We start from the raw sequence: 27,610 nt of genomic DNA on the forward strand, positions 1-27,610 counted from the left end.
GAGAGACAAGATAGGTGCACTTCACAAGGCTTGCTTCAGAGTTTGGAATGCAGTGTCTAGTTTCTCTCCCCAGCTGAAAGTTACACACTTCCGAGTTAGGGTAGTAAGTGGTTTAGCGATCCTTGAGAAGTTATGTATGAATCTGCAGTAATAGCCAGCAAGGCCTAAGAATTAGCGGATTTCTGTTGGCGTTTTTGGTGCTGACCAGTTCTTGATTGCCTTAATTTTGGAGGGGTCCACATGAATTCCCTCTTCACTGACCACGTGACCTAGGAAATCTACTTTCCGAATAAAAAATTCACATTTTGATAATTTCACGTAAAGCTTTTCCGCTCGTAATGTTTCCAAGACCTAACGAAGGTGCTGACTATGTTCCTCCTTACTTCATGAGTATATGGGTATATCATCTATGAATACGATCACAAAGTTTTCTAGGAAAGAACGGCATATCCTGTTCATTAAGTCCATGAACATTGCGGGTGCATTGGTTAGTCCGAAGGGCATCACTACAAATTCATAGTGACCATAACGCATTCGAAATGCCTTTTTGGGAACATCGCTTTCCTGTACTCGTAATTATTGATATCCGGATCTCAGGTCGATCTTTGAAAAGTAGTTTGCTCCTTGGAGTTGATCAAACAAGTCGTCTATTCTTGGTAGGTGGGGTATCTATTTTTAATGGTAAGTTTGTTCAGCTCGCGGTAGTCGATGCACATTCGGAATGATCCATCCTTCTTATTTACGAATAGTACTGGTGCTCCCCAGGGTGAGAAGCTCGGTCTGATGAATCCTTTGTTGAGTAGTCCGTTTAGTTGGTTGGATAACTCCTGTGTCTTTGTCGGGGCTAGGTGATATCGTGATTTGGCTGGTAGGGTAGCTCCAGGAATAAGGCCGATTCAAAATTCGACCTGTCGCGTCGGTGGTACCCCTGAAGATCTTTAGGAAATACGTCAGGAAAATTACATACTTCAGGAATGCTCTTGAGGTCTTTCACTTCTTCCTTTTCATTCACAACATGTGCCAAGAATACGTGGTATTCCTTGCATAGGTATTTCCGATCTTTGACGCAAGAAATGATGCGAAGGTTCGTACTGGGCTTATTGCCATAAATGAAGAGGGCGTCGCTAGTTGGCAGATTAAGGTGAACGACCTTCACGTAGCATAGAATATCAACACCATGGGGACATAGCCAATCCATGCCGATGATGACATCGAAACTTTTTATTGAGACTGGCATGAGGTTGATTTGAAAAGAATGATTGTTTAGTGTGAGGGTACAGTCTATGTATATGTCGTTAGTGTTTTATGTCTTTCCATTTTCCATTTTGACGGTGAATGTTTCGTTTAATGATTTTGGTGTTTGATTGAGTAAATGTTTAAACTTGTGGCCCACAAAACTCCTCTCCGCTCCACTATCAAACAGCATGCATGCATAAGAGTCATTGAGGAGAAACGTACCTGTGACTACAGTTGGATCTGCAATTGCTTCCTTCTGTCCCATTTTCTGTACTCTTTCTAATCCCCCATCATTCATTGTTTTCGGGCAATCCCTCTTTATGTGCTCTGTTTCTCCGCATCTGTAGCAAGTGCGGCTCGTTCCTATATTCACGGTTGGGGCAGTTTGTTGAGCTGGCTCTTTGCAGAAATGGAATGTGTGTCCTTTCTTGTTGCACTTCGTGCAATACATTTCCCGACATGCACCGACATGGTGGTAGTTACACTTATTGCATTTCGGTAGATTCCCAGCATATTGTTTAGCGGGTGTTGGGGCTGTTGGGACAATGATGGCATGAGTTGCCACCACTTGTTGTATTTTGGAGGTTTCCTTTATTGTTTTGTTCTTTCTCTTGTTCCAAGGTCTTTTTCTATTACCAGTTTCTTTCGGTTGTTCTGGGGCGGATGTTATCATTCCCTGACGGACTCCATGATTAATGAGTCGTTGTGCCAAGCGTTTTGCGCTGTCGAAAGTAGTAGGGTTGGATTCTATCACATGCCCTTGGATCTGGGATGAAAATCCCCATATGTATCTTTGCACCTTCTTCGCTTCCAGGGTGACCATCCCGGGACACAATACGGAGAGATCATTGAATTTGGCCGTGTAAGTACCGAGTTCAGATCCAATCATTTTGAGGTTCAACAACTCATGTTCCATTTTTTCCACTTCGCCCCTTGGGCAATACTCCTCTAACATTAAGATCTTTAGGCCTTCCCAACTCATGGAATTTGCCGCTGGGAGGGTTAATGCTTTGACATGGCTCTTCCACCAAGTAAGAGCTCTGTTAGAGAAAGTGCAAGCTGCATATTTTAACTTTACTTGTTTCCAGACACGCATATATTTCGAAGACTGATTCGGTCTTCTCGAACCATTGCATTAGTGCGATTATGCCTCCACTTCCGTTGAAGGTTTTAGGTTTCCCGTTGGTGAAGTCTTTGTATGAATACTCCCCGGGGTGTCCATGAGTTTCTCCATGGTTCGAGTGGTCAGTACCATTTCCCACTCCATTAGCACCGATTGCGTTTATTTGTGTTATGGCGGCTGCTACAACAGTAGTTACCGTAGCTTGGAACATAGCGGGGTCATATTGTGGAGGTGGTGGCGATGATGGAGTATTGTTGAAACGTCTGGGATTCTTTCTTAGTGGCATCTTTCTGCCACAGAGTTAAAAAGTGAAAAGACGATATGTCTTCAATAATAATTGTAAGTCAGGTGCTAATGAACTAATTTTATTAGTTTCTACATGCATTATGTTCCAACTCATAATATGTTTTGTATTCAACTCATAATAGAAATTTATGTAAAAATAAACTTATGAATTTCGATAGTAATACCCTTAATGAAATTTTGTGATTTGATCCTTATTAGATTTTTCTGAAATAAATAATCATAGATTACCATGAGTAAATGAATTGTAATAACGAAGTCATGAGATGGGTGTTAACTCCCAATGAAGTGAAATGCTTGTCAATTTCTTTGATATATTTGACACATAATGTATCGGAAAATTTGACCTTGATATCGGCCTATAATACATCAGATTTTAAAGGAAAATCTTGACAGCATTACGATACCCTGAATGGTATAAACGCCTTATCACAAGGTTGAGTTTATATGTAGATAAGAGTAGTATTTAACACATATCCGTAGTCCTAGTCTATATAAAAAATGTGAGTAGTGTAAACACTACTTGTGGCGAGTGCTACTCTGAGTACTGAACTCTCTGCCACTTCATGTTCTGCTTCCCTCAAATGTCGCTCCAACGTATCTAATTTCTACACAGGCAGCAATCATTTCATCTTGAAGAGCTTCGGTGTGGTTCCTGGTCTGATCATGGTCTTCGTCCAAACGACGAAGACAGACATCCCTAATCTCAGCTGTAGCACCAACCTCCATGATTTGGTTGGCGGATGCCCTTGTTTGTCCACCCTGGTTAGCGATGCGGCGAATTATGACCGGGAGAGCCATGTCTGCTGAACCTCCTTTGGAGAGGTTATAGAAGCCTCTTTCCATCCCGTAAGTAGGGCGTTGACCTTGTTCTTGGATCCTTCTTTGTAAGTCTACGGCCCATCTTGGCGTCGGGCCATGGAAGTTCTGTCTAGCTATGGGGTACCAGACAACTTGCGGTGGATTGTAAACCTCTAGATCTGAGTCGGTGCCTTCCGAATCCTCTTCATCTTCATCTTCCATTGGCTATTCTTCGGAATACTCTTCTGGATCTTCCACGATCCAACCTTCGTTTCCTTGATTAGGAAGGTAGGGATCTCCAGGTAAGTGGAATCCTGCCATAAAGTCTATTCGAGAAATAGGGGTAAGAGGTACATCAAGAATTTGAGTATGTGGTTTAATGTATTATAAAAATACTCATATAGTATTCTAATTTTAGGGGTTCTTTGTATGGTTTGTTGGTAAGTTTAGAATCGTTTTTCACTACGACTATTCCTCGGCATACATTAGTCATATTCTGGATAAATATAGTTGATCAAGCTATATTCATCTCAAATCTAATTATATACCTCGAGACCTACTCATAGTGTTTAACTTATCTTAATACTTATCGTTGTGCTATTGTTATGATACCCAACCAGTAAATATACTTGTACTTATACTTTTATAAAATATCCTAATATTTTAAAGTATAATTGTACGAAAATGTTTTGTCAGAGAGTTTTTTTTGTCCTATTGTATTTATAGTTTGTATATCTTATGTGGTTCGACATACTTAGTTCATTATAAACAATGCTCTGATACCAATCTGTCACACCCCTAAACATGAACGGTGGAAACGTTTGGGGGCGGAGGACGTCATGTGCGGTATCATAACAGTTGAATAGTAAAGAAAGCAAACACATCCATCATATACGTAATTGAAAAAGTTACATCATTGTATACGTTACATGTTTCAAAATGCCAATTACAATATGATGTCAAAATATTTATTTAACGCCTTAGCGTCAAATCTTCAAAAGCTGTTGATAACCTGTTTTACTAGTTTCCAGAGAATATAAGTTATTTGAGAAAAAGTGTCAACATTTAAGTTGGTGAGTTCATAAGCATTTCTATGAATAAAAATATGCCATTCATTGAGATGAAATCACCTTTATTTCCAGAAAATCCGATATTTTCTATAAAATGAGTTTTAATTCGTTTGATTATAAAATGAGAGTGTTTATCCCATAAAATCTTATATTTTCCATAAAGTTGAATTGTAGTCTTATACATTCCAAGACCGAAAAGTGCAAGTATATATGTCATACTTAGTTTAATAGCATGTAGTTTTATTCATAAATAAAACTGTTTGAAGAGATATGTATTTACGTAAATAAGCGTACTATCAATTTCACATAAAAATAACGTTTTGCCGTTTATCATGTGAGTTTTCATAACCTTGCTGAAAATGAATTACCTGACTCGACATTCTTTAGGCGTCGAAAAGATATGACATTTGTCACCCATAACCTGCCGATCGTGTTGTAGCTAAAAGCCAGGGTGCGAGATTATCAGTCCCGTATAGATCTATACACAAGTATCACGCTCTCTGGGAGGAGACTCTGGTTATAAAACAAGACTTCCATGGATACCTTTGGTAGGTACGATGAAGACGGATGACTCACAAATTTCCAACGAGATACGTGTTTTTGTATTGAAAATATTCGTGTATGAAACTGCTACTCCTTTTGTTATTTTATAATATATAAAAATAATCGTACTTTTATATAATCGTTTCCTTGCCCCAAAAGGGTAAAATAATGTGATTGTTTCCCAAACTATACCTATTATAGTTTAAAATGTATTGTTTCATTGAATATGATAACCGTTTCGTTTTAACGTATTTTGCATGTAACCGATTGCAAATTTGGTAATAACGTTATGTCGCATGTTTGATATTTTTACGTAAAAGATACTTAAACGTAGTCTAACTTGGACGAGTTCTCTGGATCGTAAAGCTTAAGTTATTTGAGAGAGAATGAGGGTGAATTCGATTTACAGGAAGTGACAAATGAAGAAATGATCTATTATGTATCTTACATATGAAGGAAACTTATGAGGAGGTGATGTGATATGTTCATTGGTAACTGAATCAAATTACATTGTGAAGCTGAATTAGGATAAGATATGAAGATATTTAAGGAGTTTACTGCCTAATTGAAGGTGTTTGATGCCAACATGACCGAAATCAACCCACCAAAAGAGAGTTTTCAGCCAACATGGAAGGGATTTCGGTCCACCATGACCGAAATCACCTTGTTTACTCTTCAAGATATAGATTTCGGCCTTAATCAGCTTTAGGAAATGAGTTTTCGGTCCTATACTTCCAAATGGAAGTGATTTCGGTCAACGTTTCTAGAATAGGGGTGTTTTACATGCTTTTGATTTAATTCTTTAACTTGCATTAACTTATAACAATTAAATCTAACATGGTTGTTCACATATGTATATATATATATATATATATATATATATATATATATATATATATATAATCCATATAAGCATATGTATAACTTTGAATGGGTATGGTTTTCAAAATATGTTCATACAATAACTTATATAAACATGCCCTTATGGCATTCCGAATTCTTATCGTATAAATGTTATGATGAGAATTTGCTTGTACATAGATGTAGTTTAGACTTTTATTGGCTTGAAATAACAGTTTGTTACAACTTGCAACCTATAAAGGGTCTATGTTTTCTCTAATTGATACCGATAAACTATTGAACATCAAAAACCCTAAAGGAACCCTATAATAATCGAAATATACATAAGATTAGGGTTTCCATACTATTTTATTGTTATAGCAAATAATCAAACAAAGTTCCTTCTTGAAAGCCTTGGAAAGCAAGCACGTCCAAAAGCTTAGTGTCACTAATGGTTTGTACCCAAACCCTTAGTAATTCGAAGACTTGAGGAGAAAGGAGATGAGGAAGAAAAATTTTGGCTCTTCCTTTCGGTATGGAAAGGACGAAAATAATGAGTGTCAAGGGTCCTATTTATAGCCGATACAAGGAACCTGGAAACCCTAATTTGAATATAATATTAATATTTCAAAATAGGTAATTATCCAACCCTTAATTATCTATAGGGAATATTCTAGATCCACTTTGGATCATTCCATAACCATCCATGACCTATGGAAGGTTCTAGAGTCTCTTTTGTTCAACTATTGAATAATTACAGCTTAAGTCTTTGCACTATTAATTAATCCAATTAATTTATGATTAATTCTTAATTAAATAATACTATTTCTAATTAATATATTAGTCACATAATATATTAACAAATCATTTATTTATATTTATTAATCATATAATAAATCAACCTCTCTCTCTAAAAGTCATTCTACTCAATTACTAGTTATGAGGGCAACCCAAAAAGGACTTTGCTTTCAATTCAAGTATATATACCAATTTAGTTATGATCTTAGACACCTTAATCCAACAGTTTGGCCATCTGCCAGAGTAAGATGACAACACTTTATTGATCTAGACAAGTCTTGTGAATTACTTTGTTTATACGGATATATAACCCACGGATATATTGTGTAACATAACAATTTTCCATTCTCATAGGTATTTATACTATACCCCGTCATGGTTTCCTTTATTGGCTTCTATTACCAAGGGATCCCCAGAGTAGAAAAGTCTACTCGTTGCTTACAATGATCCATCAGGTTAGATCTCAAGGATCAATGTTATAGGATCAGTATCTGAGAATCGATGGGATGAAGTAGATTGTTTTATAGATATCTATGTTATATGATATATTGTTGATAACAGATGGTTATTCAGGTTTATTAAATATGTCTTATTATCATAATAAGATTGTGGGATTGAAAACCATATGTATCTCACCAGGTTTTCCAAATCTAGCCCACTCAAACTATATGCATCACAGGTAGCGGCGTTAAGACTGTTGGAACTGAATAGGATGTCGAGTGATTAAAGAGTATAGCCTACAATATTTTTTCTGGACCATTTGATCTTTACATTGTACCTATCTTATGTATTGATTATAACATCCTTATGGTTTTGTTATTTTAAAACAACATTTGCACACAAGACATTTTAATAAAATGAAATAGTTCCCGCAAAATGTTTTATTGTACTGGGATTTTCCACAAACAAATATTATATGATTTTAAAAGCGTAACGAAAAGTTTTTTTGGTTATGAAAAATAGGGGATGTCACATTTTCCCTTACTTAAAGTTTGTGCATCTTCTTAACAAAAGAAGGGTTTGAAAACACCATAATCTAGACTAAATTGTGTGTCTACTATCATCCCCCTTCCATTATTGTCTCCTACTTGCATTTTCATTTTCAAAAGTGTTATTATGTCTGAACGCCTCCTCTTTTTCATAAAATTGGGTCTCTTTTATGCCCTCGACTGGAATTTGTATCCCATCTTGGCTCTTAATACCAACATCTTATAATAAGCATAACAGATTCATATTATCATATTACAATATATATATATATATATATATATATATATATATATATATATATATATATATATATATATATATATATATATATATATATATATATATATTCCAAAAGCAGATTAACACATTACTCATGATAGAAAACTCAATCTCCACTGCTACATCTTTTTACATCTTCAAAATCATTCAACTCAGGTTCATTTAAACCAATACAATTCATTATTTCCTAATAATTGTACTTTGATAATATCATATTCTCAATTCTTTCCTTAAAAAAAGAACCATCTAGCCCCACAGTTGTAAAAAACGTTCGATGTTATCTAGTCAGTGGACTAGGTTTAAGAGATTAATCGGCTAGACATGGATTAATCGGGGACCATAAATTGCTAATTTCTTGACTTTTAAAAAATAAATATGACTAATATCATAACAAAGTTCGCAAATATCACTAAAAATGTATGTTAATATGATAAATTGCTAATTCATTGTTTTTTGACCTCTTCATGCATTGTGTAGGCATAGATAAAATGGGTAAGGTGCCCTCTAGTCGGTCGGGTAGCGCCTAGGAATTATTCGTAGATTAATCAGGACCTAGTCGGGATTTTTACAATACTGTCTACCCCAATTACCCTATGCCATCCTCTTTTCCATCCTTTTTTGATTGAATTAAAATAAATGTAGATTCTATGCAAAGTTGTGGTTTGATTAGGGTTTACAATAACAAAATTCCTAACTATATTTACCTGGATTGGATCTCAACAATTCAAGCCCATAATCCCATACTATTGCATAATGGTCACTCAATTTTCCATATATTAGTGACAACTCCCTGCACCTTGCTCTCTAACACTTTGACTATGAAACCTTGTAATGAAATTTACTTAGTATAACAACATGCATTTCGTTGCATTTTAGGTTTGGTTTCCTGATCAAATCCTTCACAAATTACCTTGCTAACTAGTTTGGATTCATAAGATTTGAATTATTAAAATTCCTAACACGTGTATGAAGATCAACAAGCTTTTTTACTTGGAATGATCTCTCAATGTTCATCTAGGAGGCCCTAACCATGAAATAACATTAATGTTTTTTTGGGATTACTAGCACATTAGCCACTAGTCTAACACTATCACACTTCTTGAAACAAATCTTATAATCCTTACTTATGGAATAAATGGTTAAACACAATTTTAATTGATGTGGGAATTCATACCTCTCTCCATGCACCAGTTTCATCACGTTCCATTGCAACTTGGTATTGCGGGTGGAATAGTCGAATTGATCATCAGTATCGGTATCATTTTCTTCCCCAATCTATACTTCATTGTCTTCATGTTCAACATCCTCATCTATGTTCTCTTCATCTTTGTTAGACAATATAATTTCTTCACCATTTTCTTTACATGGAGTTTTAAGAAACTTGTTTCTAGAAATTGGTTTCCTTATAAAATATTTATCAAATTGGAGATTCATGGGTCCAAATCATGAAGCTCTTCTATTGTATACACGTATCGGAAGATTGACCATTAAAAATAAAAATAGAACACAAATATGAAGATAATGTAACAAAATAACTTCTCATTATCTAAAATCATGTGATTATGGACCGATGGCTATGTCTTCTGCAATGGTAAAAACCCTTTGTTTAAGGAGATGGACAAAACAAGAGAGGAAGCAAGTTAATTTAATGTGAGAAAGGGGGAGTAAAAACCCTAAATTAATGAGGTTGCTTTAACTCAACACCCACCTAATCCACCTCACTTACTCTTGGCTTCATCATCGTATGAAACCGGCTAGAAGGGGGTTAGTGGAAGAAAAATGGTTAATTTGAATAAAACTACCATTTTCTTAGTTTTTATATACAAAAAATTGGGATATAATCGTAATTTTTTTAAAATATTGAGACTTTTATAAAGTAAACCCATCTACTCTAATAAATAAAAATCTTGTTTGCCACATGTCACACTCTTATTCATTTTTCCATATGTCATTTTATAGTTTTTTTATTTTATTAAATTTCACATAATATTTAAATGTAATAATTGTAATAAAATTAATAATAAATTGATATCAACTTAACTAATGCAAATTTCCTTTACTTTTAAAATTTCTAAATTAAAACCAATTATTTATTTTGTTTATTCATTTAAATTATTCCTTTAATATAAAACAAAAATAAGCATTTCAATTTCAGTGATTCAATATTTTTCTTATTTTCGTTATAAACTCAAAGTTTCTAAATGTTTAGACTTTTATATTTAATGTTTTTAATAAACCCATATAAGACACGTATCTCATAACTAGTTTTTAACAAATAGATAAAATTGAAATAAAAGTAAATAAATATTGGTTATCATATGATGATGAAGCCAAGAGTAAGTGAGGTGGATTTCAATCGCAGTGACATTGTGGAATGGTTTGGTAGAGTTGATAGTGGTGACATTGCGAAATTCAATTTCGATATAATTGGTTGGATAAAAATTTCGGGTCTCCCACCAGAATTATGGTCTAAGGAAAATTTCACATCAATTGCAGAGTCCTTTGGTCGGGTGGTTGTTCCATTTATGGTGGATCGATCAATTGTGAACCTCTCATTTGGTAAAGTTGGCATTCTAGCATCTTCACTATCGAGTATCTCTGGTGAGCCTTTGGTGGAAGTTAATGGAAAAATCATAAAAATTGGAATATCACAAGTAGATATTGACTGAGCTCTATTTAAGTCACAAAGATATCCACGAGATGAGAATTCATCATCCGATGACGATGGGGACGACGACAATAAAGATGATGGACAGGATGATATTTCTGATACCATTCCTGCTGGGCATTATGACATAAGGTTGGAGGATGGTGAGATTAGATCCACTGATGTTGAAGCGGTCAAGGAATCAAACTTGGAGAACTTGACATCAAATACATCCGACCACGCCCGGTCCCTGGAGGTGACATCATCATCGGTGGCGCAGTAATGGACGATTGTGATCGGGGAGACGGAAGTGACATACATGGGGAACTCCAAGGTTTGAGTGTTGGAAATGGTGTGAATGGGAAATCAGAGGCGGAGATCGAAATTCTTAACAATAATGAGGGTATTAATGTTGTGTTGCGCATAGACCTAATTAATGAATTCTCCTTTATTGGTGCGGAGAATGTGAATGTGGGACCGAAGGATATGTCAAATAGGCTTATGGATAACCTGGCTAAGTTTGGTTGCTTTGGACCCTTCCTAAACAACTTGGGTTTAAATGATAATTAGGTGTGTGGGCCTGATTTAATCTTTGATAGTGCCCAGGAAAAAAGAAGAGGAGTCTTAAGGAATGTCGTTGTTGCTCCCATTGATTTTTCGGACTCTCCTACACTTCAGGTTTCCATTGATCTTAATAGATTCCCAGTCCCTACCCAAGTACTTCTCTCAGACACGGATGTTGATTCCCCATCCTCGTCATCGGAAATTAGAAACACGGTTGAGATAGGCAACATGTTGGGCTTTGAGGTTGATGTCGATAACCCGTATGTCTTCTGGGATATTTTCTTCCAAATAATACGATAATGAATCACAAGGTTGACTGGGTTCGTAGGCTTCAGAGTGAGCATAATTTATGTATGATCGGTATTCAAGAGTCCAAATTGGGAGAGTCTTCCCCACCTCTCAATGCTGCGAGCTGTTGGGGTGATCTTGATCGTAGATTTGAGTAGGTTTTCACCATGGGAAGATCCGGTGGTCTTGTGTCTATATGGGATAGTAAAATGTTTTCGTTAGTTGAGACTATTAAATCCAGGTACTTCATTGTGACACTGGGTAATTTTGTTGGCATTAATGGTCTCACTGGCATTGTAAACATCTATGGTCCTCAATCGGCGTGTTATAAATCAAAGACAATTATGGGATGAGTTGTTAACATTGAATATTTCTAAATCAACTACTTGGATTTTTATGGGTGACTTTAACGTGGTTCGCCAACTGGAATAGCGTAGAAATTTTGTCTTGTGCCCACTTAGTGCAAATGCTTTCAATCAATTCATTCGAAATGTTGAACTCATGATATGTGCATAATTAGTCATATATTTTGTGTTAAATCTTAATACTTTTTGGCTATTTTATTGCAAATTATGAACAAAAGGTACTTAAATATGTTTAAAATGTATTTGTAGCCTAAAAGATGAGCTCGGAAGCAAAAGGAAGCAGAAAAGGCGATAGGAAGCTCAAGAATTGAAGAAAGAAGAAAGAAAAAAAAACCCTGAAGAACTCGGCGAGTTGGGTGCCTACTCGCCGAGTAGGCTCGAAGATTCGCGAACAAACAAGAGTCTTTATCATATATGGATATTAAGTGGTGGACTCGCCGGGTTGGTCTATGGACTCGACGAGTAGCCCCTGTTTTCAGAAACTATATAAGGGACTTTAATTCACAAATTTAGGACTTCTATCTAGAACCCTTGGGGATAAAATTGCGATTCAAGTTGCTACTGAAGCTCTAGAACTCAAAGATCAAGTCTAATCATTCGATTTTGGGGAGATCAAGGCAAATCAAGTGTACTCTTTACCTAATATTTTGTTTAAACTATGTTTCCATCAATTGATTTAGTTTTTGAGTTGTTTTCTGCTTTAATTATGAGCTAAAAACTGATAACTTCTGTTTAAGATAGATAACTTTATGGATATGGTTTGATTTTATGATTGGATTAATTTAATTTTGTTATTTTGTTTTGTTAAGCTTGTTAAAGATCCTTATGTGTTAATTACAACTATTTTCTGTTAATTAACAAGTATATTAAGCTACATGAACATCTCTTAATTGCTGATCTCATATCATTTATGTGAAAACATTGTTATATGCCTAGGAATAGCAAAATTGAAACTAAGGTTAACTAGAAAATAGGAAAATTAATGTGTAAGCCTTGTGAGATGAACCATCAGCAAGAGGTTAATTGAATTAGTAATTTGATTAACTACTACAAGTCTTAGTTAACCCGAATCAATAAACTAGAAAATCTATTAATTTAATCACTTGATCACTGCTTAGATTGATTTGTTTTCTAAGGATTAGTAACAGCGAACGTGAACCTAATCACACTAATCGGTAGCCAATGCTAATTAATCCATTGCACTTGTCATAAAATCAACCATATGAATAAACGATTCAAAACCTAAACATAAGTCTTTCTCATTATTGAATTTAGTTGATTTTCATTTGCTTAGTTGTTAGTTTCTTAGTTGAGTATTGGTTAAGTACTTAAGTTTCTAGTCTTGCAAAACTAGAGAAAATCCTTTCTTTTATTGCTTGTTTTTAGATAATATTAGTAATTAGCTTAATTGTAGTTCCCTGGGTTCGATACCCTGCTAGCTAAACTATACCCCCAATCGACAGGTTCACTACCTTTTGTGTGTCTAATTTATATTAAAAAGTAGGATTAAAACTAGTGCATTCAACACATATCAAGTTTTTGGCGCCGTTGCCGGGGAACGGTTCTAAATTAATTTTAATTGCTAGTGTTATCAATCATTTGTGTAAGATTTTCTTGCACAAAGTTACTGCTTTTGGCAAAGTTTTAATTAGATTTAAGTTTTAGTTTCTTTTCTTTTAGAAATTTCGTTTTAAAATTTTGTTTGTTTTACCCTTGAACTCGCCGAATCCGTTCGCACCGACTCGACGAGCCCAAGGCAATTTTCCAGTTTTGTTTTTTAGTTTATTTTATTCTTTTTACATGTGTTCTTCTGTTTATTGCAATTTTTTTATGACCCGTGGATCAAATTCATCCTTGATTCCCCCACTTGAAAACCTAGAATCATCGTTTCGCAAGAACAAGGACAAGACCGAAGAAGATACTCCGAAGAAGTCACATTTCAAGAGTCTTAAATTAGTTTTTGGCAAGAAGAAGGGAAAGAAAGTGGGGGAATCCAACAACTCAAAAGAAGACACCAAGTATGATACCGAGAAGGAGGAAAGCGTTACCGATTTTGAAGAGAGTGATCACGAAGAAGAACCCGAAAACATCATGGCCAACATTGCCGACCTCTTGATGGAGGCATACAAAAAGAGGATTCGAGACGATACCGGTCTGAGGCTTGTGCAACCCGCCATACCCGCCACTACCACTTTTGAACTTAAGGGGCACATCCTTACTGCATTGAAGGAGATTCCTTTCACCGAAAAGGATTATGAAGATGCATACAAGCACCTTGATGAAGTTAACGACATAGCCGACTACTTCAACATTCCAAATGTACCTAGAGACGGTGTTATTGAGGATGCTCCATGTTACTTTTAAAGGGGATGCTAAGGATTGGTTAAAAGCACTACCACCGAGAGAGATTACTACATGGGCTAAGATGCGTGAGGAGTTTCTGGAACAATTTTTTCCACCATCTAAAATTTCTAAACTCAAGAAGGCCATTGCTAATTTTGAGCAACAAGCGGGAGAGTCTTTATTCGAAGCATGGGAGCGCTACAAAGGTCTATTAAGAAATTGCCCACAAAATGACATCAATGTGCAATAAGAAGTGTCAACCTTCTATGATCACTACAAGAAAATAGCCCTTTAATGACGCGCAAACAATGACACTCGCTGATAGACGACGCACATTTGTAAGTGCCCTAAAAGATAATGTCAGTTTTGCAAAATTTGAAGGATAGTGGGCACACATTTTTGCGCGCCCTAAAATTAGTGTCAGAAAAGAAAAAAAAAAGAAATGCGGAGGGCACCTTTCATAAAATGTGCGTCATGTGAATGTGTCGCTTTATAATTTTAAGTGAAACACGCGTTTTAGGCGGGAAATGAAATCGACGAAAATTACCCCCGCCTATTGAATCCCAAAATTAATCCCCCCGCCTCTTATACTTAGCAAGAAAAAGCCCTAGGTCCGTCATCTTCATCTTCAGTATCATCAAACATCTCGTTCATCGGATCTCTACTTGATCTCCTTCTTATCAGTATCACCAAACATCTCATTCACCACCTCCGCCCTATCAACATTCCCTTAATTTCAATTTGATGCAGGTAATACACGACCAACTGTAAGTCTCTCTCTCTCTCTCTCTCTCTCTCTATCTCTCTCTCTCTACCCCTACTGTTCAACAACAACCTAGACACCCACCACCCCTCGTCTTCTCTCTGGTTCACCACGGCCACCAATGAAGCCCCATTGTTTTATCCAAAATGGGCCCAAAATCATGAACATAATCAAGCCCTCTTGGAATGAAAATCTTCCCGCCCAAATAGTTCTATTGCCGACGTATCGTAGCCATTTATAAGTCGATTTCCTTACCCCAGTATCCCCCAATCGCAAACGAATCAAACCCTAACCCTAGATTTTTTGCTAACTAGGTATGTTTTCTTCCTCTTTTTCCTTGATGTCGACTCTAATTTTTTTCATTTACAACCATTTTCGCTTTGATTTTTGACCTAGTTTGTTGTTTCGGTTGTTTCATTCAGGATCAAACGATGAAAGGAAGCAAATCAAGTGGTGCTACGAGGAAAGCCGATACCAAGTACGATTTAATCTAACTATGTTTAAAACATACCATCTGCTAGGGTTTAATGTTGTATTTTTTTTCATCTTCAATGAAATTAGGTTTTTGTTCTTCCTCAGGATCATGATTTCGGTACTTTTTAACAATTGTTTGTTGTAATTTTAGGTTGGATGTAAAGAAGACTGCAGCCAAGGGGAAAGCAGCTAAGGATCCCAATAAACCCAAGAGACCCGCTAGCGCCTTCTTTGTGTTCATGTTAGTAGCTGTTCTTCGTTTATCACTACCTTCATGTTTTACTTCCATTTCCAAAGTTTAAATATTTTTCCTCCTGTTAATGTTATAAAGGGAGGACTTTAGAAAGCAATTCAAAGAAGATCACCCTGACAACAAATCTGTTGCTGCTGTAAGTGATCTTCCTTTTTGCCTTTTGTCATCGAAACTTCTTAAGCTTTGTTTCAAGTATTCTGTATCTAGATTGAGTTGAGTTTGTGTTTTTAGATTTTGATTTGGATTTCACTTGTGTATAATTATCAGGTTGGTAAAGCTGGTGGGGCAAAATGGAAGTTAAAACTATACTAGTGCTCTCTTTCCTTGGTTTTCATACTTATTATTATGATCCAGTTTCACCGAGCATGGTCGAACAAGCTGCAAAGCCACTTGCAAGGCCTGTAAGAGTAAGGCCCTGTTTTGTTTCTTGTCATTAAGTGATGTCTGGATAAATAATATTATAAGATGTTGTTATTATTTTTTAAGGTTTGGGTTTTAGATGCTACACCTGGAAAGGTACGTGCAGGTAGAGACGGAGATGATCATCCTGCTGAATTGATCATTTCTCTAAGAGCATTGCCTAACCAGGTGTGTTTTGTGTTGCATAAAGAGTAACGACTTTTTTTTGGTTATTTTATAAATATCTAACTATATATTGTCCCATGATCTCACGTATTCACTTTCATATGCAATCTTGATGTATCTCATATACATGATTCTTGTTAAACTTTTACAATCTTAATTTTTCTATTATCTTTTTTCAAGGAAGGTCACATCAAAAATGGAGGTCATCAGTGGTCTTGTGCATGAGGGGTTTTTGAATGATGTGGCTCAGGTAAATCTTTTTTTTATAAGACAAATAATAAATCTATTTTCATTTTCATTTACTATTTTTCTTTCTCATTGTAGAGGGACCTGGGCTCACAGTTGGTGGCCAGTATATTTGAACTCGTTTGCAATCCTTTTCTGCTTTCCGCCAGTGGGGTGATTCTGAACAGGTATCTAACATTCAATATCAACATATTTTAATTAAAAAAACTTAATTTTTTTGATGATGAAATTAAAGAATTTGCAATCACATCACCAGATCGAAGAATACGTATATTTTGGTATAGAACTGGTAAACTAAGACGTGTCTATGATGAATCACTTGAGGTAAGTAAATTTACTCTTTTGCCCTCAGTTTCATGACATTTAAACGTATATATCCTTAACTATTCTGAAGATTTAACCTAACTTTGGTTTGTTTAGAATGCTCAAGATCTTCAAAGAATTTGCAATCACATCACCAGATCGAAGAATACGTATATTTTGGTATAGAACTGGTAAACTAAGACGTGTCTATGATGAATCACTTGAGGTAAGTAAATTTACTCTTTTTCCCTCAGTTTCATGACATTTAAACATATATATCCTTAACTATTCTGAAGATTTAACCTAACTTTGGTTTGTTTAGAATGCTCAAGATCTTCAAAGAAGCGATGTTCCTTTGTATCGATTAGAAGCTATTGATTTTGGGAGAAGAATGGCAGTTGAAAGAGAAATTGAAAAAACAGAAAATGTCCCACAGCCAAATGCACTATTTGATGAAATCTCTAATTTCATTATTTATCCAACTCTCTTTGGTATTAAAGTAAGAAATTTTACCTTATGCCATTTTGTTTTTGTCAAATTCTAAGGTGTATGCAGTAATCCGAAGATTTTATTTTCTAATGTTTATTCATAAATTGGTGATAGATTGTAAATCTGCACACAAACAAAGTTTCCAGAATATTAGGGAAGGTGGAAAATAATGACAGGTTTTTAAGAATTGCTTTGTATCAAGGTGATCAAAGCAGTAAAAAAGTGCGAAAAATTCCTGCTGCTGCTGTAAATGTGAATGAAAGCAAAGATCCCATGACAGATCCTACTTTGTTATGCTGTGCTTTTAAGAAACACAGAATCTATTTGTTCAGGTATATATATATATATATATATATATATATATTATTTTGTGTAAAAGTAAAATCATATATTTATGATTGTTCATATGTTATAAAAATAAAAATAGCCGAAGAGAACCAGAGGAACCTGATGATGCAACCAAGGGTAGGGATGTCTTTAAGGAAAAGCCTCCTCCTGATGAACTTATGGCTGCATCAGATATTGGAAAGTCTGTTACAACATCTCTTCCAGAAAATGTGGTAAGTAGCCTACTTTTTGCTTTTAAAATGATTTATTTGATTTTAATAAATAATAATTAATATCCTTGATGATATATATTTACCAGATTATGCACACAACATTTCACATATTATTTTTTTGTTTTTTGTATGCCAAGATTCAATTTTTAATATTTTTTTATACCTTGGCAAGATTTATTGACTTTCCAACTCTGTTACAACATAAGGAGTGTTGCCTTTCTAGACTGAATAGACCATCTAAACGAGACTAAATGACCATTAAAAATGCTAAAAATGAAAAAAAAATACGAGTTATAAACTAACCTTTGGAACATGGATGAAAACCATCCTTTCTTCTTTGAATCTACTTTCTTATTTGTCTCTGCTTCATCATCATCTGTGCATCATTCCTCTAATTTTTGTTTATTCAACTACATTTATAAAGATCTTGTCATATTTTTTTAATGTTTTTTTTACTTTTCAGCTCTAGTGGAAGCTCTGTCTGCATTAGTTCTTGTTGTTCTGTTTTTTGGTTCAAAAATTTGGAACTGCAAGAGCGAGCTTTTTGTTCTCACCTATTATGGGTGCATGGACATTGACTACTCCTTTTATTGGAATTTACAACATCATATATCATTACCCTTCTATTTTCAAGGCAATATCTCCACATTATATCTATCAATTCTTCTCAAGGAATGGCCATGAGGGATGGTTGTTGCTTAATGGTATGGTCCTTTGCATAACAGGTAAGAGCTTTCTTCTTTTTTTTTTCTTTTTTTAATTTTTTTCTGTTAAATTTCTGGATGGATAAATGATATCTGTCTCTTGAAAGTAATGAATGAACATATAGACTGGTTATTTATTGAGTAAATGACCATTTTACCCTTCTACCTAGAAGTGATGCTGAATAGAGGTTAAGTGTTTTTGAATTGAAGTTTTAAATGATAAAAATTACTATTTTTTTGTTGACAAAACTACAAAATTGGTTTTGGTCCCTGAAAGATTTGAAATGACTGTTTTGCCCTTTTAATTTATTTTTTTTATGTTTTTTCATATTTGTTTTAATATTTTATTAATTAAAAGTAAAAGGGAAAAATAGTCATTTCAACTTTCTTAGGACCAAAACCATAGGAATTTCTTGATTTTAGAACAAATCAATAAGAGTATGTTACTATTTTTTGCATTTAACTCTCTAAATAAATGATTATTTATTTTTTAGATAGTGTTTTACCTCCTCAAGTTTTGATCATTAATTTGATTGCTAAGTGTGCTCATAAGGGCACAGAAGTTAGCTTATAGTTCTCTTTCTGCTTTTCTACTCTTTTAATCCCAATATGTCCTAACTATTTCTCTACGCCTGTTCATACTACTTCTTAAGGTATGGGCAATTGCAGATTCTAGACGACAAGGCTTTCTTGGCTTCAAAGAGTTTATTACTACAATGCAGGTAGTTTTTTAGCTTTATCTTCTTTCTCTTCTATCCACCATTTCTGTATACATGACCCTTTTCGGTGTGTGTGGTGATTGTAGTTGATTTCTATGGCACAAGTAGGACACACATTAAGTAGCGACCTCTTAAATTCTGATGGTAAGCTGTGTAACCACATCATCTTTTCTTTACACTTTTAACATGTAAATATGTAATATTTTAACCTTTGATTACCTTTCTTGTGTTCATGTTATCTTACAATGCAGTTGATTATGAAAATTTGAAACCACCTGTTATGGATAATCTGGATGTCTTACTAGCTGTATGTATACCTTTCTCTCACCTTAGCTATATGCATGCCACTATGAGCCTAAAAACTAAATATATTTCTTGAAAGTTAACATGTTTGTTAATGTATGCAGAAGAAAAAGCGTCCAAAAAGTGATCCTTAAACTAACGGTAGTCCTGCAGTTGAAATAGAAAACTCAGATCCTGATGTTATGGGGCCTCAAAAGGTTTATAACATTTATTGTGTTCATTATTTAAAGACATCATTTAAGCTTCATTTATATAAAGAATTAAAGATACATTTGATTATAATCAAGATTAAGGGAGACTTGTAATCATGTTTGGCATTCCTTTCCAGTAAGAAACAGAGTTGTATGATTATTTGTTAGTTTTATAGGAATGTATAACACATGTTAGCAATGTATTATTTTTGTTTAACATTTGAATGATTCTTTGTATGACATTATAATTTGTGCAATTTATTTTATATTATGCAATGGATTGTATTTTTTGTATATGGTATTTTATTTCTATTATAAGAAATTAAATGAAAATTTAATTTAAAAATTAATAAATATATAAATTTATTTTTTTTAAACATTTAAATTTACGATACGCAAAAATGTATGTCATCTTCATTTATGACATGGCCTTTCTTGACAGGGGCTTTCTTGATACGCATTGCGTGTCATTAACACACGCGTCGTAAGGTTACGACACGCGAATGCATGTCGTCTTCCTTTATGACAGGGCCTTCCTTGATACGCATTGCGTGTCGTAACCGCGCGTCGTAAATGCGCGTCGTCTCTCTTTATGACAGGGCCTTCCTTGACACGCATTTGCGCGTCGTCTGAGCGTTTTACGACGCGCAATGAGCGTCGTAAAAGGCCTTTTTTCTAGTAGTGGATGGAGTAAATGTCACTAATAGACAATTACTCGACTCTCAAGGCCCTTTAACGAAGAAAAATTTAGATGAAGTTAAAAGACTCATTGAAGAATTCTCTAAGCACTCTAGAGAATATCATAACCCAAGGCATGACTCGACTCGAGGGGTGGTGAACTCTGTGAATGATAGCATGGCAGTTGTGATGGCCAAATTGGAGAATATGGAGCCAAGGATGACTAAGATGGACCAATCCATCCATGCCATTAGAGTGGGGTGTGAAAATTATAACGCTCCTCACCTTACAAGGGATTTCGATCTTAATGAGAATGGGAACTGGAAGGCGCAAGTGTGTTACTCGAGTGGCGATAAATACGATGAAGATTGGCGGAAACCAAAGAGAGAATGGCTACCTTATGATGAGTACAAAAAGGCTAAGGAGGACAAATATAAAATGAAGACAAGGGGTTTTTTCCAAAAAGAGGAACCAGTGCAAGAGAAGAAGGTAGATTTTGAAGATATGCTCACAAGACTTGTAGCTGCGTCTGAGAAAAGACACAACGAAACCGATGTTGCAATAAGAGAACAACAACTCATGATGAAGGAGTAACAAGCGTTAATGAGAAACCAGCAAGCCTCCATTCTTAATATTGAGAAACAAATAGGCCAACTCGCACAACAAGTCAACCAAAGAGCAACGGGTGAACTTCCAAGTAATCCTGAAAAGAACCCGAGAATACCACATGTGAATGTGATAACAACAAGCTCTGAAAATAATTTTTATCCTCTGAATCCAATCCAGGAAGTGGAAGCAAAAATGGAGCTTGAAGATGAAGAAACAAGTCCAGAATCGCAAACTGTGACATCGACTCGACGAGTACATAAAATGGACTCGATGAGTCCGCGGCCTACCAGCAAAAATACTTCATATTTAAAGCCATATCAGCCACGATTACCATTTCCTGGCCAAGCCATTCAGAATAAGCAGATACAAGAGTGTAAGAAGATCAAAGATCATCTAAGGGCACTTCAAGTGAACAACCCGTTTGTTGAAACACTCCTTCACACGCCAAAGTATGCATCCTTGCTTAAAGAGCTTCTCACAAACAGAAAGAACATGTAAGAAGTTTTAGAAATAGTGTTGGATGAACTTCCAGAAAAGATGGGTGATCCGGGAAGCATCACTATACCTTGCTAATTTGGGAATTTGGTTACTACTCCGGCATTAGCTGATTCGGGGGCTAGTATCAATATTATGCCCTACTCTTTCTTCAAAAAGTTGAACCTTCCAGAACTTAAAACTATCCACATGACCATCCATTTAGCTAATAAAACGGTGGTTCATCCGAAAGGAGTTTGTGAAGACCTTCTAATAAAGATGGATAAGTTGGTGTTTCCTGCTGACTTCATAGTTGTGGACATGGAAAAGGACCCCAAGATTCCAATCATCCTTGAAAGACCATTCTTAAATACCGCATGTGCCATAGTTGAGATGCGGGAATCAACACTTACAATTAGGGTGGGGGATGATTCGGTTACTTTTGTCACTAATCAAGAAGAGGAGCATGAAAAATCGATTGACGATAAAACTTCATCAATGGAGTTGGGTGATGAATTGCTAGAGAAAGAGTTAGCACTTTTGGAAGAAGATAATGAAAAGCAATATTCTTTAGATGAAGAGTTTGATGCTCAAGGAGATTTAAAGGAATTGGAAAGGTTACTTGAAGAAGTTGAGGACAACTTTGAAGAAATAACCTCAACACTTGATGAAAAGAATTTGAAAAAAGGAAAAAATTCAAGTTGATGAGAATAAGGATGGAAAGAATGCTAAGGTTTTGAAAATTGAAGAACATAGATTTTCTACTAGATTAAACCCGATATGTCAAGAAGAAAAAGGGGACAAGCTAACCACAAGAACAAAACCTCGCGCTTCAGTTTCTACCAATTTTGAAATATTCACATTTAAATCACCGGATTCTCAAGCATATGAAGAAAGTGAGGAAGAAGTCGCCACCTTGAGTGATGATGAGATGATGATTGAAAAGGCGATCGAGGTAGATAAAGGAGGAATTGACACGATGGGGCACATGGTAGACGTAAGGAAGAAGAAATCTGGTAAGGGGATAAAGCGTAAATCTGAAGGTAGTGATACCAAAAGAAGAAAGGAGGAGTTGAAGAAGGCGTATAAGAGAAGAATCCATGCTTACAAAACGAAGTATAAAGCACAAAGGATTAAGCAGGAATTCCCGATGGATGAAGCCGCTGAAACCTAGAGCGGGAAGGGGTCCAGCTAACGACTCCTCAAAAAGAAGCGTTTTCAGGAGGCAACCCGATCTTAGAGTTTGCTTTCTTTTTGCTTTTCGTTTTCATTTTATTTGTAACATCGTGATTTTTACCATTTTTTTTTTCTTTTTAAAACATTTATTTAACATAATACATTAGCGGAAGACTTAGTTTTTTTATTCAAAACGTTTTCGAAACCACAACGTTACTTCAAAAATTCAAACATAATTCCAAACCATTTAAAATGTAAGCAAAGTAATTTAAAGTAAAAACGTGTCCAAGAGTGGTATCGTTACTATAAAACTACTACCCATAAGAACCCCTCTCACCATGGCTAATCTTCTAAACTGCATGCAGCAATAATAAGGCATAAAAGAGAAAAGACACAAGTGTCAACCCCTGCTGAGTGAGTTCATAAAGTTGCATATAAAACATACAAACCCCAAATGGGTCAATCATTCATTTTATGATGAAGCATAAAAATGATAGACAAATACCACTTAGAAAACAACCGCATATCATAATTATTTAACTGCATACATGCATATATGTTTAACCACAATTCTACCATATAACATATATGATCAACCAAATACCACATAAGCAACCACATAGCATATATATAATCACATATCATATTTAAGCAACCTTTAACTATTCAACCTTTTATTAATAACCAACATTTGTTATATATTCAACCTTTTAATATGCAACCAACCTTTTGTTACATGTTCAAACTTTTATTAATAACCAACCTTTGTTATATATTCAACATTTTAATATGCAACCAACTTTTTGTTACATGTTAAACCTTTTATTATATCTATCCAACCGATTGATAGAAAAGTGTCCCTTAGTACTACCTAACCCAAGAGAAATACCTTGTTCACTACTTGTGTGCACGGCCAGCCGAATGCTCTAAGTGGCTCATGACTTCCACCCGAAACACCAACCCCGTGACTCCACTTTCGCTACTCCAACTTTGCAAAGTATAAGTACCCCGCGGTGCCATTCAGGATCGGTACAAATGGTGCCAATTCCACCGATATACCTCCCGATTCCCACGTGATGTTTGCGCTGGCCGCGAACGAGGGACCAACATCACTCCAGCCCACGAACACCGAAGTGCCCGCAAACCATGTGTCACACGGTCATCCAGAAAGACCGGCAACTAATCACCGTTGTGGCTATAGCTCTTCCTATAGGTACGCTTTCAACCTAGTAGGCACCCTCAATGATCCGAATAAGGTTTTAGGCAAAGATCATGAACTACCCAAACCCTCTACGCATAACCCCGCAATGTCATTTATACATTAAGTAAAACATGTAATTCATACAATATAAGTGTGTACTTAAACATGCAATATATTCATAACCAACACATCAAATCACTTCCATACATCATTCTATCAAGCAACTTAAAACAGTGTCATATACATCAAGTTCATCAAGGTGTAAGCAACATAGCAATTAGGTCATAACATGGCAATAACACAAAACATATGTTAGCATCACAAATATCGTATCATCATCAAGCAGATGTAATGACATGGTCATCCTAAAGTGAATCAAATCACCATCTACGGATTGCACGTTTCAATAATACAACCTTAGTGAGTTAAAATTATGAATTCATCTTTAACTTTGATGTGACTCTCCTTCTACTCCAAGTCATGAACTTCCTTGAGGTTGTCAAGGCGTCTTCTATTAACACATATATCACTAAATTATTAAATGAATTACACATTCAAAATCATAACTTTAATACATATTAGTTTATTATATTTTTAATATTTTTCAATCTAATTGTTCAGCTTGAGCATAAGACAAAAATATATAACTCCAAATGAGCTAAACGTATATATAATCTTAGTTTATCCCTTAATACCTCACCTAAAATTAATAACCTATAACATACTGACATAATATCGATTTTTAGAACATTAAATACAATTACATGACTATACCTTAATTCTTAATTAAAAAGAAATACTTAGTAGTTCTTAATATGTTAAAGTGACGAAAAGCCATTGATATTTGCCAAACAACCCTCCGCTCATCATTCTTTAATTTAACTATATTGCCACAATCTGATTGTGATTTTGAAAGTTGTACTGGACATCGGCGTCTTCATCATAAGCATACCAACATTTGTATAACATGTTAGGAATTACACCATAGCCATGCAATACATATAAATCAATCACCGACTTGAAATTCCTTGACTATTTTTAGTTAGGCATATAATATAAATACATACATATGTATTATCACAGTACCTACGTACCTTATCAATTGGCATATGGACATGGCATCGTCGATTCCTTTTTCCATTATAAAGTTCATATTACTCTCCTCCATCCATGTCTGAGATCATGTTCATGCAGTTACTTTGCTAGAATATAGGGCATGCATGACTAGAACTCGAACCACCGGTGTATAGTAGACCCATATCCTAATAATTTTCACCACCTATGGTTACCTCTACACGTTCTTGATACTGATAAAACTTAACCACTCACCGGAAACTCCACAACCGATAACCGCTCCCCTTCAAAACTCCTTTCTGATCTCACTTCTTCTCTTGATCGACTCACAAGAACAAACCACAAGAAAGATAATGACAATCAGAATTGCAGGTAATTGCTGGAGAAACTCGACCCTTCACCGGAGTTTTAGGCTTGTTATAAAAACGATCTCATCGGAGACGCAACCCCTCGCCGAAAACCGCCACAACCTCATCTCTTCTTCTCACTATTTTTCTCGCTCGCACACTACCGGTCGTTGAAAAAGAAAATAACACCAATGAAAAGATGTGGACAGTTTTCTAGAGTGGAAGGCGGAAATTGAGAAGTCGGTGTTAATGTAATTACGAAGAGAAACGTACGATCGTTCCCCCTAATTGATGAGGAGTTATTTAGCAATCTTACAACTTTGGTCCCTAAGAATTTCCGTAAGAGACACATTAAACCTTAAAACCCAAAAGCAAAGGAACCGACTGACGATTTGTGAGAAACGCATGAATTAAATTACATATAAATTTCAAGTTACCCTAATAATCCCTTGTCTTCCCTCCATTAATCAATAGTCACCCCAAACTTCCAACCTTGAACCCTATATACCCCAACCCTAGATAATTTAGCATAATAAGTTTATTTTATTAGCACTTTAGCCCCTCAACATCATTTAAGCCAAATAAATTGATTATATTTATCATACTTTCCACAAAACTAACTTATTAAACTATATATCCTTTAAATATTAGTTAATTATTTTAGACATCATGTTTTTTTAAGTAATAGGAATTAACACCTTTTTATTTAATTTATTTCGATTTATAACCTAGAATCGAAATAACTTTACGAAACAAAATATTCAACTAACAGAAAAATTAACGTCGTCAACGAAAAGAGTTTTGGGTCGTTACATTATTTTTCGTCTTTTATTGTTTTTTCTTAGGATTTATCTATCTTAATCTTCTTCTTTGTTTAAAATGATTGCTTGAGTGAAAGTAAAGCTTAAGTGTGGGGTATGGTGACATAATTTTAAAGAACACAAAAAATTTTCATATACTTTTACACAGATTCAAAAACTCGATGAGTCCAAATTCTTACTCGGTGAGTCCATTTGAAAAATCGCGACAATTTTGCAGAATCGCGCATCTACTCCAACACATTCTCAATCAAAAGGAGCCTAACATGAGACAATGACGATGGGTAGAACCGCTAAATGACTACGAGTGTGAAATTCGTTATCATCCCGGCAAGGCCAACGTAGTCGCAAATTCCCTAAGTTGAAAAGAAAACTCGGGCCGTTGGGTAAAATCATTTACTATGACCATCCATTCAGCCCTGTCCACACATATTAAGGAGGCGCAGCTTGAAGCCCTGAAACCCGAGAATGTTGCAAGTGAAGCCTTGCGGAGAATGGATGAAAACCTTGAGATCAAGGATGGCGGAGCTCGTTACCTCATGGACTGAATCTGGACACCGAGATTTGGTGGGTGCAGAGACGTTGTCATGAACGAGGCTCACAAGACCAAATACTCCGTTCATCCCGATTCAGACAAGATATATCTGGACCTCAAGAAACTCTGAAATCACTACTTATGTAGGAAACTGCCTGACTTGCACCACAGTCAAGGTAGAATACCAGAAACCCTCGGGTCTGCAGCAACAATCGGATATACCCGAGAGGAAGTGGAAGTGGATAAAGTTGCCCAAGACGACGGGCGGACTTGACACCATCTGGGTGATCGTTGACAGGTTAACCAAATCTGCACACTTCTTACCAATAAAAGAGATCATCAAGATGGAGAAGCTAACAAGGACGTACATCAAGGAAATTGTGTGATTGCATGATGTGTTGATACCCATTATCTCTAACAGAGATAGTAGATTTACCTCACGGTAGAGCTTGGGATACCCAGTTACCACTCATCGATTTCTCATACAATAACAATTATCACACTAGCATCAAGGTTGCTGCACTTCGTCGAAGAACCACTGGAGATCATGGACAGGGAGGTCAAAAGAACAAAACAACCACATACCCATAGTGAAGTTATGTTGGAACGCCAAGCGAGGCCTGAATTCACCTGGGAACGAGAAGACCAAATGAAATAGAAGTACCCACATATTTTCCCTAACACATGATTACCCACTCAAGAACTAATTTCAGGACAAAATTACCTCTAACGGAGGGATAATGTGACAACTGGCAGTTCTGGGTCAATCAAAGTCAACAAGTTAGCAAAAGTCAAACAGGTCAACGAAAGTCAACTGATTAGGACATAAATTTTGGGTTTATATTTTGCTTTTAGAGTTTTCGGTTTTGGACCGAAAACATTATGATTTTGGTTGGTACTTGGACCAAAATAACCATG

At 35.6% G+C, this 27,610-nt stretch overlaps 2 protein-coding genes and 1 non-coding gene across 3 annotated transcripts; 2 read left to right on the forward strand and 1 right to left on the reverse strand.

Moving 5' to 3' along the window:
- Positions 1 to 14,320: 14,320 nt before the first annotated feature.
- LOC111907948 (small nucleolar RNA R71) lies at positions 14,321 to 14,427 on the reverse strand. Its single transcript, XR_002855717.1, has one exon. It is a non-coding gene; the product is annotated as a small nucleolar RNA R71 (small nucleolar RNA).
- A 957-nt stretch (positions 14,428 to 15,384) lies between these two features.
- LOC128133885 (high mobility group B protein 3-like) lies at positions 15,385 to 16,409 on the forward strand. Its single transcript, XM_052771397.1, has 4 exons — positions 15,385 to 15,431; positions 15,579 to 15,668; positions 15,759 to 15,816; positions 15,948 to 16,409. Exons 1-4 carry the CDS (start codon positions 15,385 to 15,387, stop codon positions 15,990 to 15,992), a joined length of 240 nt encoding a protein of 79 aa, XP_052627357.1. The 3' UTR covers positions 15,993 to 16,409.
- A 1,009-nt stretch (positions 16,410 to 17,418) lies between these two features.
- LOC128133886 (peptidyl-prolyl cis-trans isomerase CYP71-like) lies at positions 17,419 to 17,938 on the forward strand. Its single transcript, XM_052771398.1, has 2 exons — positions 17,419 to 17,635; positions 17,731 to 17,938. Exons 1-2 carry the CDS (start codon positions 17,577 to 17,579, stop codon positions 17,921 to 17,923), a joined length of 252 nt encoding a protein of 83 aa, XP_052627358.1. The 5' UTR covers positions 17,419 to 17,576; the 3' UTR covers positions 17,924 to 17,938.
- Positions 17,939 to 27,610: the final 9,672 nt, after the last annotated feature.

Source organism: Lactuca sativa, chromosome 4 (assembly GCF_002870075.4).
Source record: "Lactuca sativa cultivar Salinas chromosome 4, Lsat_Salinas_v11, whole genome shotgun sequence".
In the NCBI taxonomy this organism is placed as follows: Eukaryota; Viridiplantae; Streptophyta; class Magnoliopsida; order Asterales; family Asteraceae; genus Lactuca; species Lactuca sativa.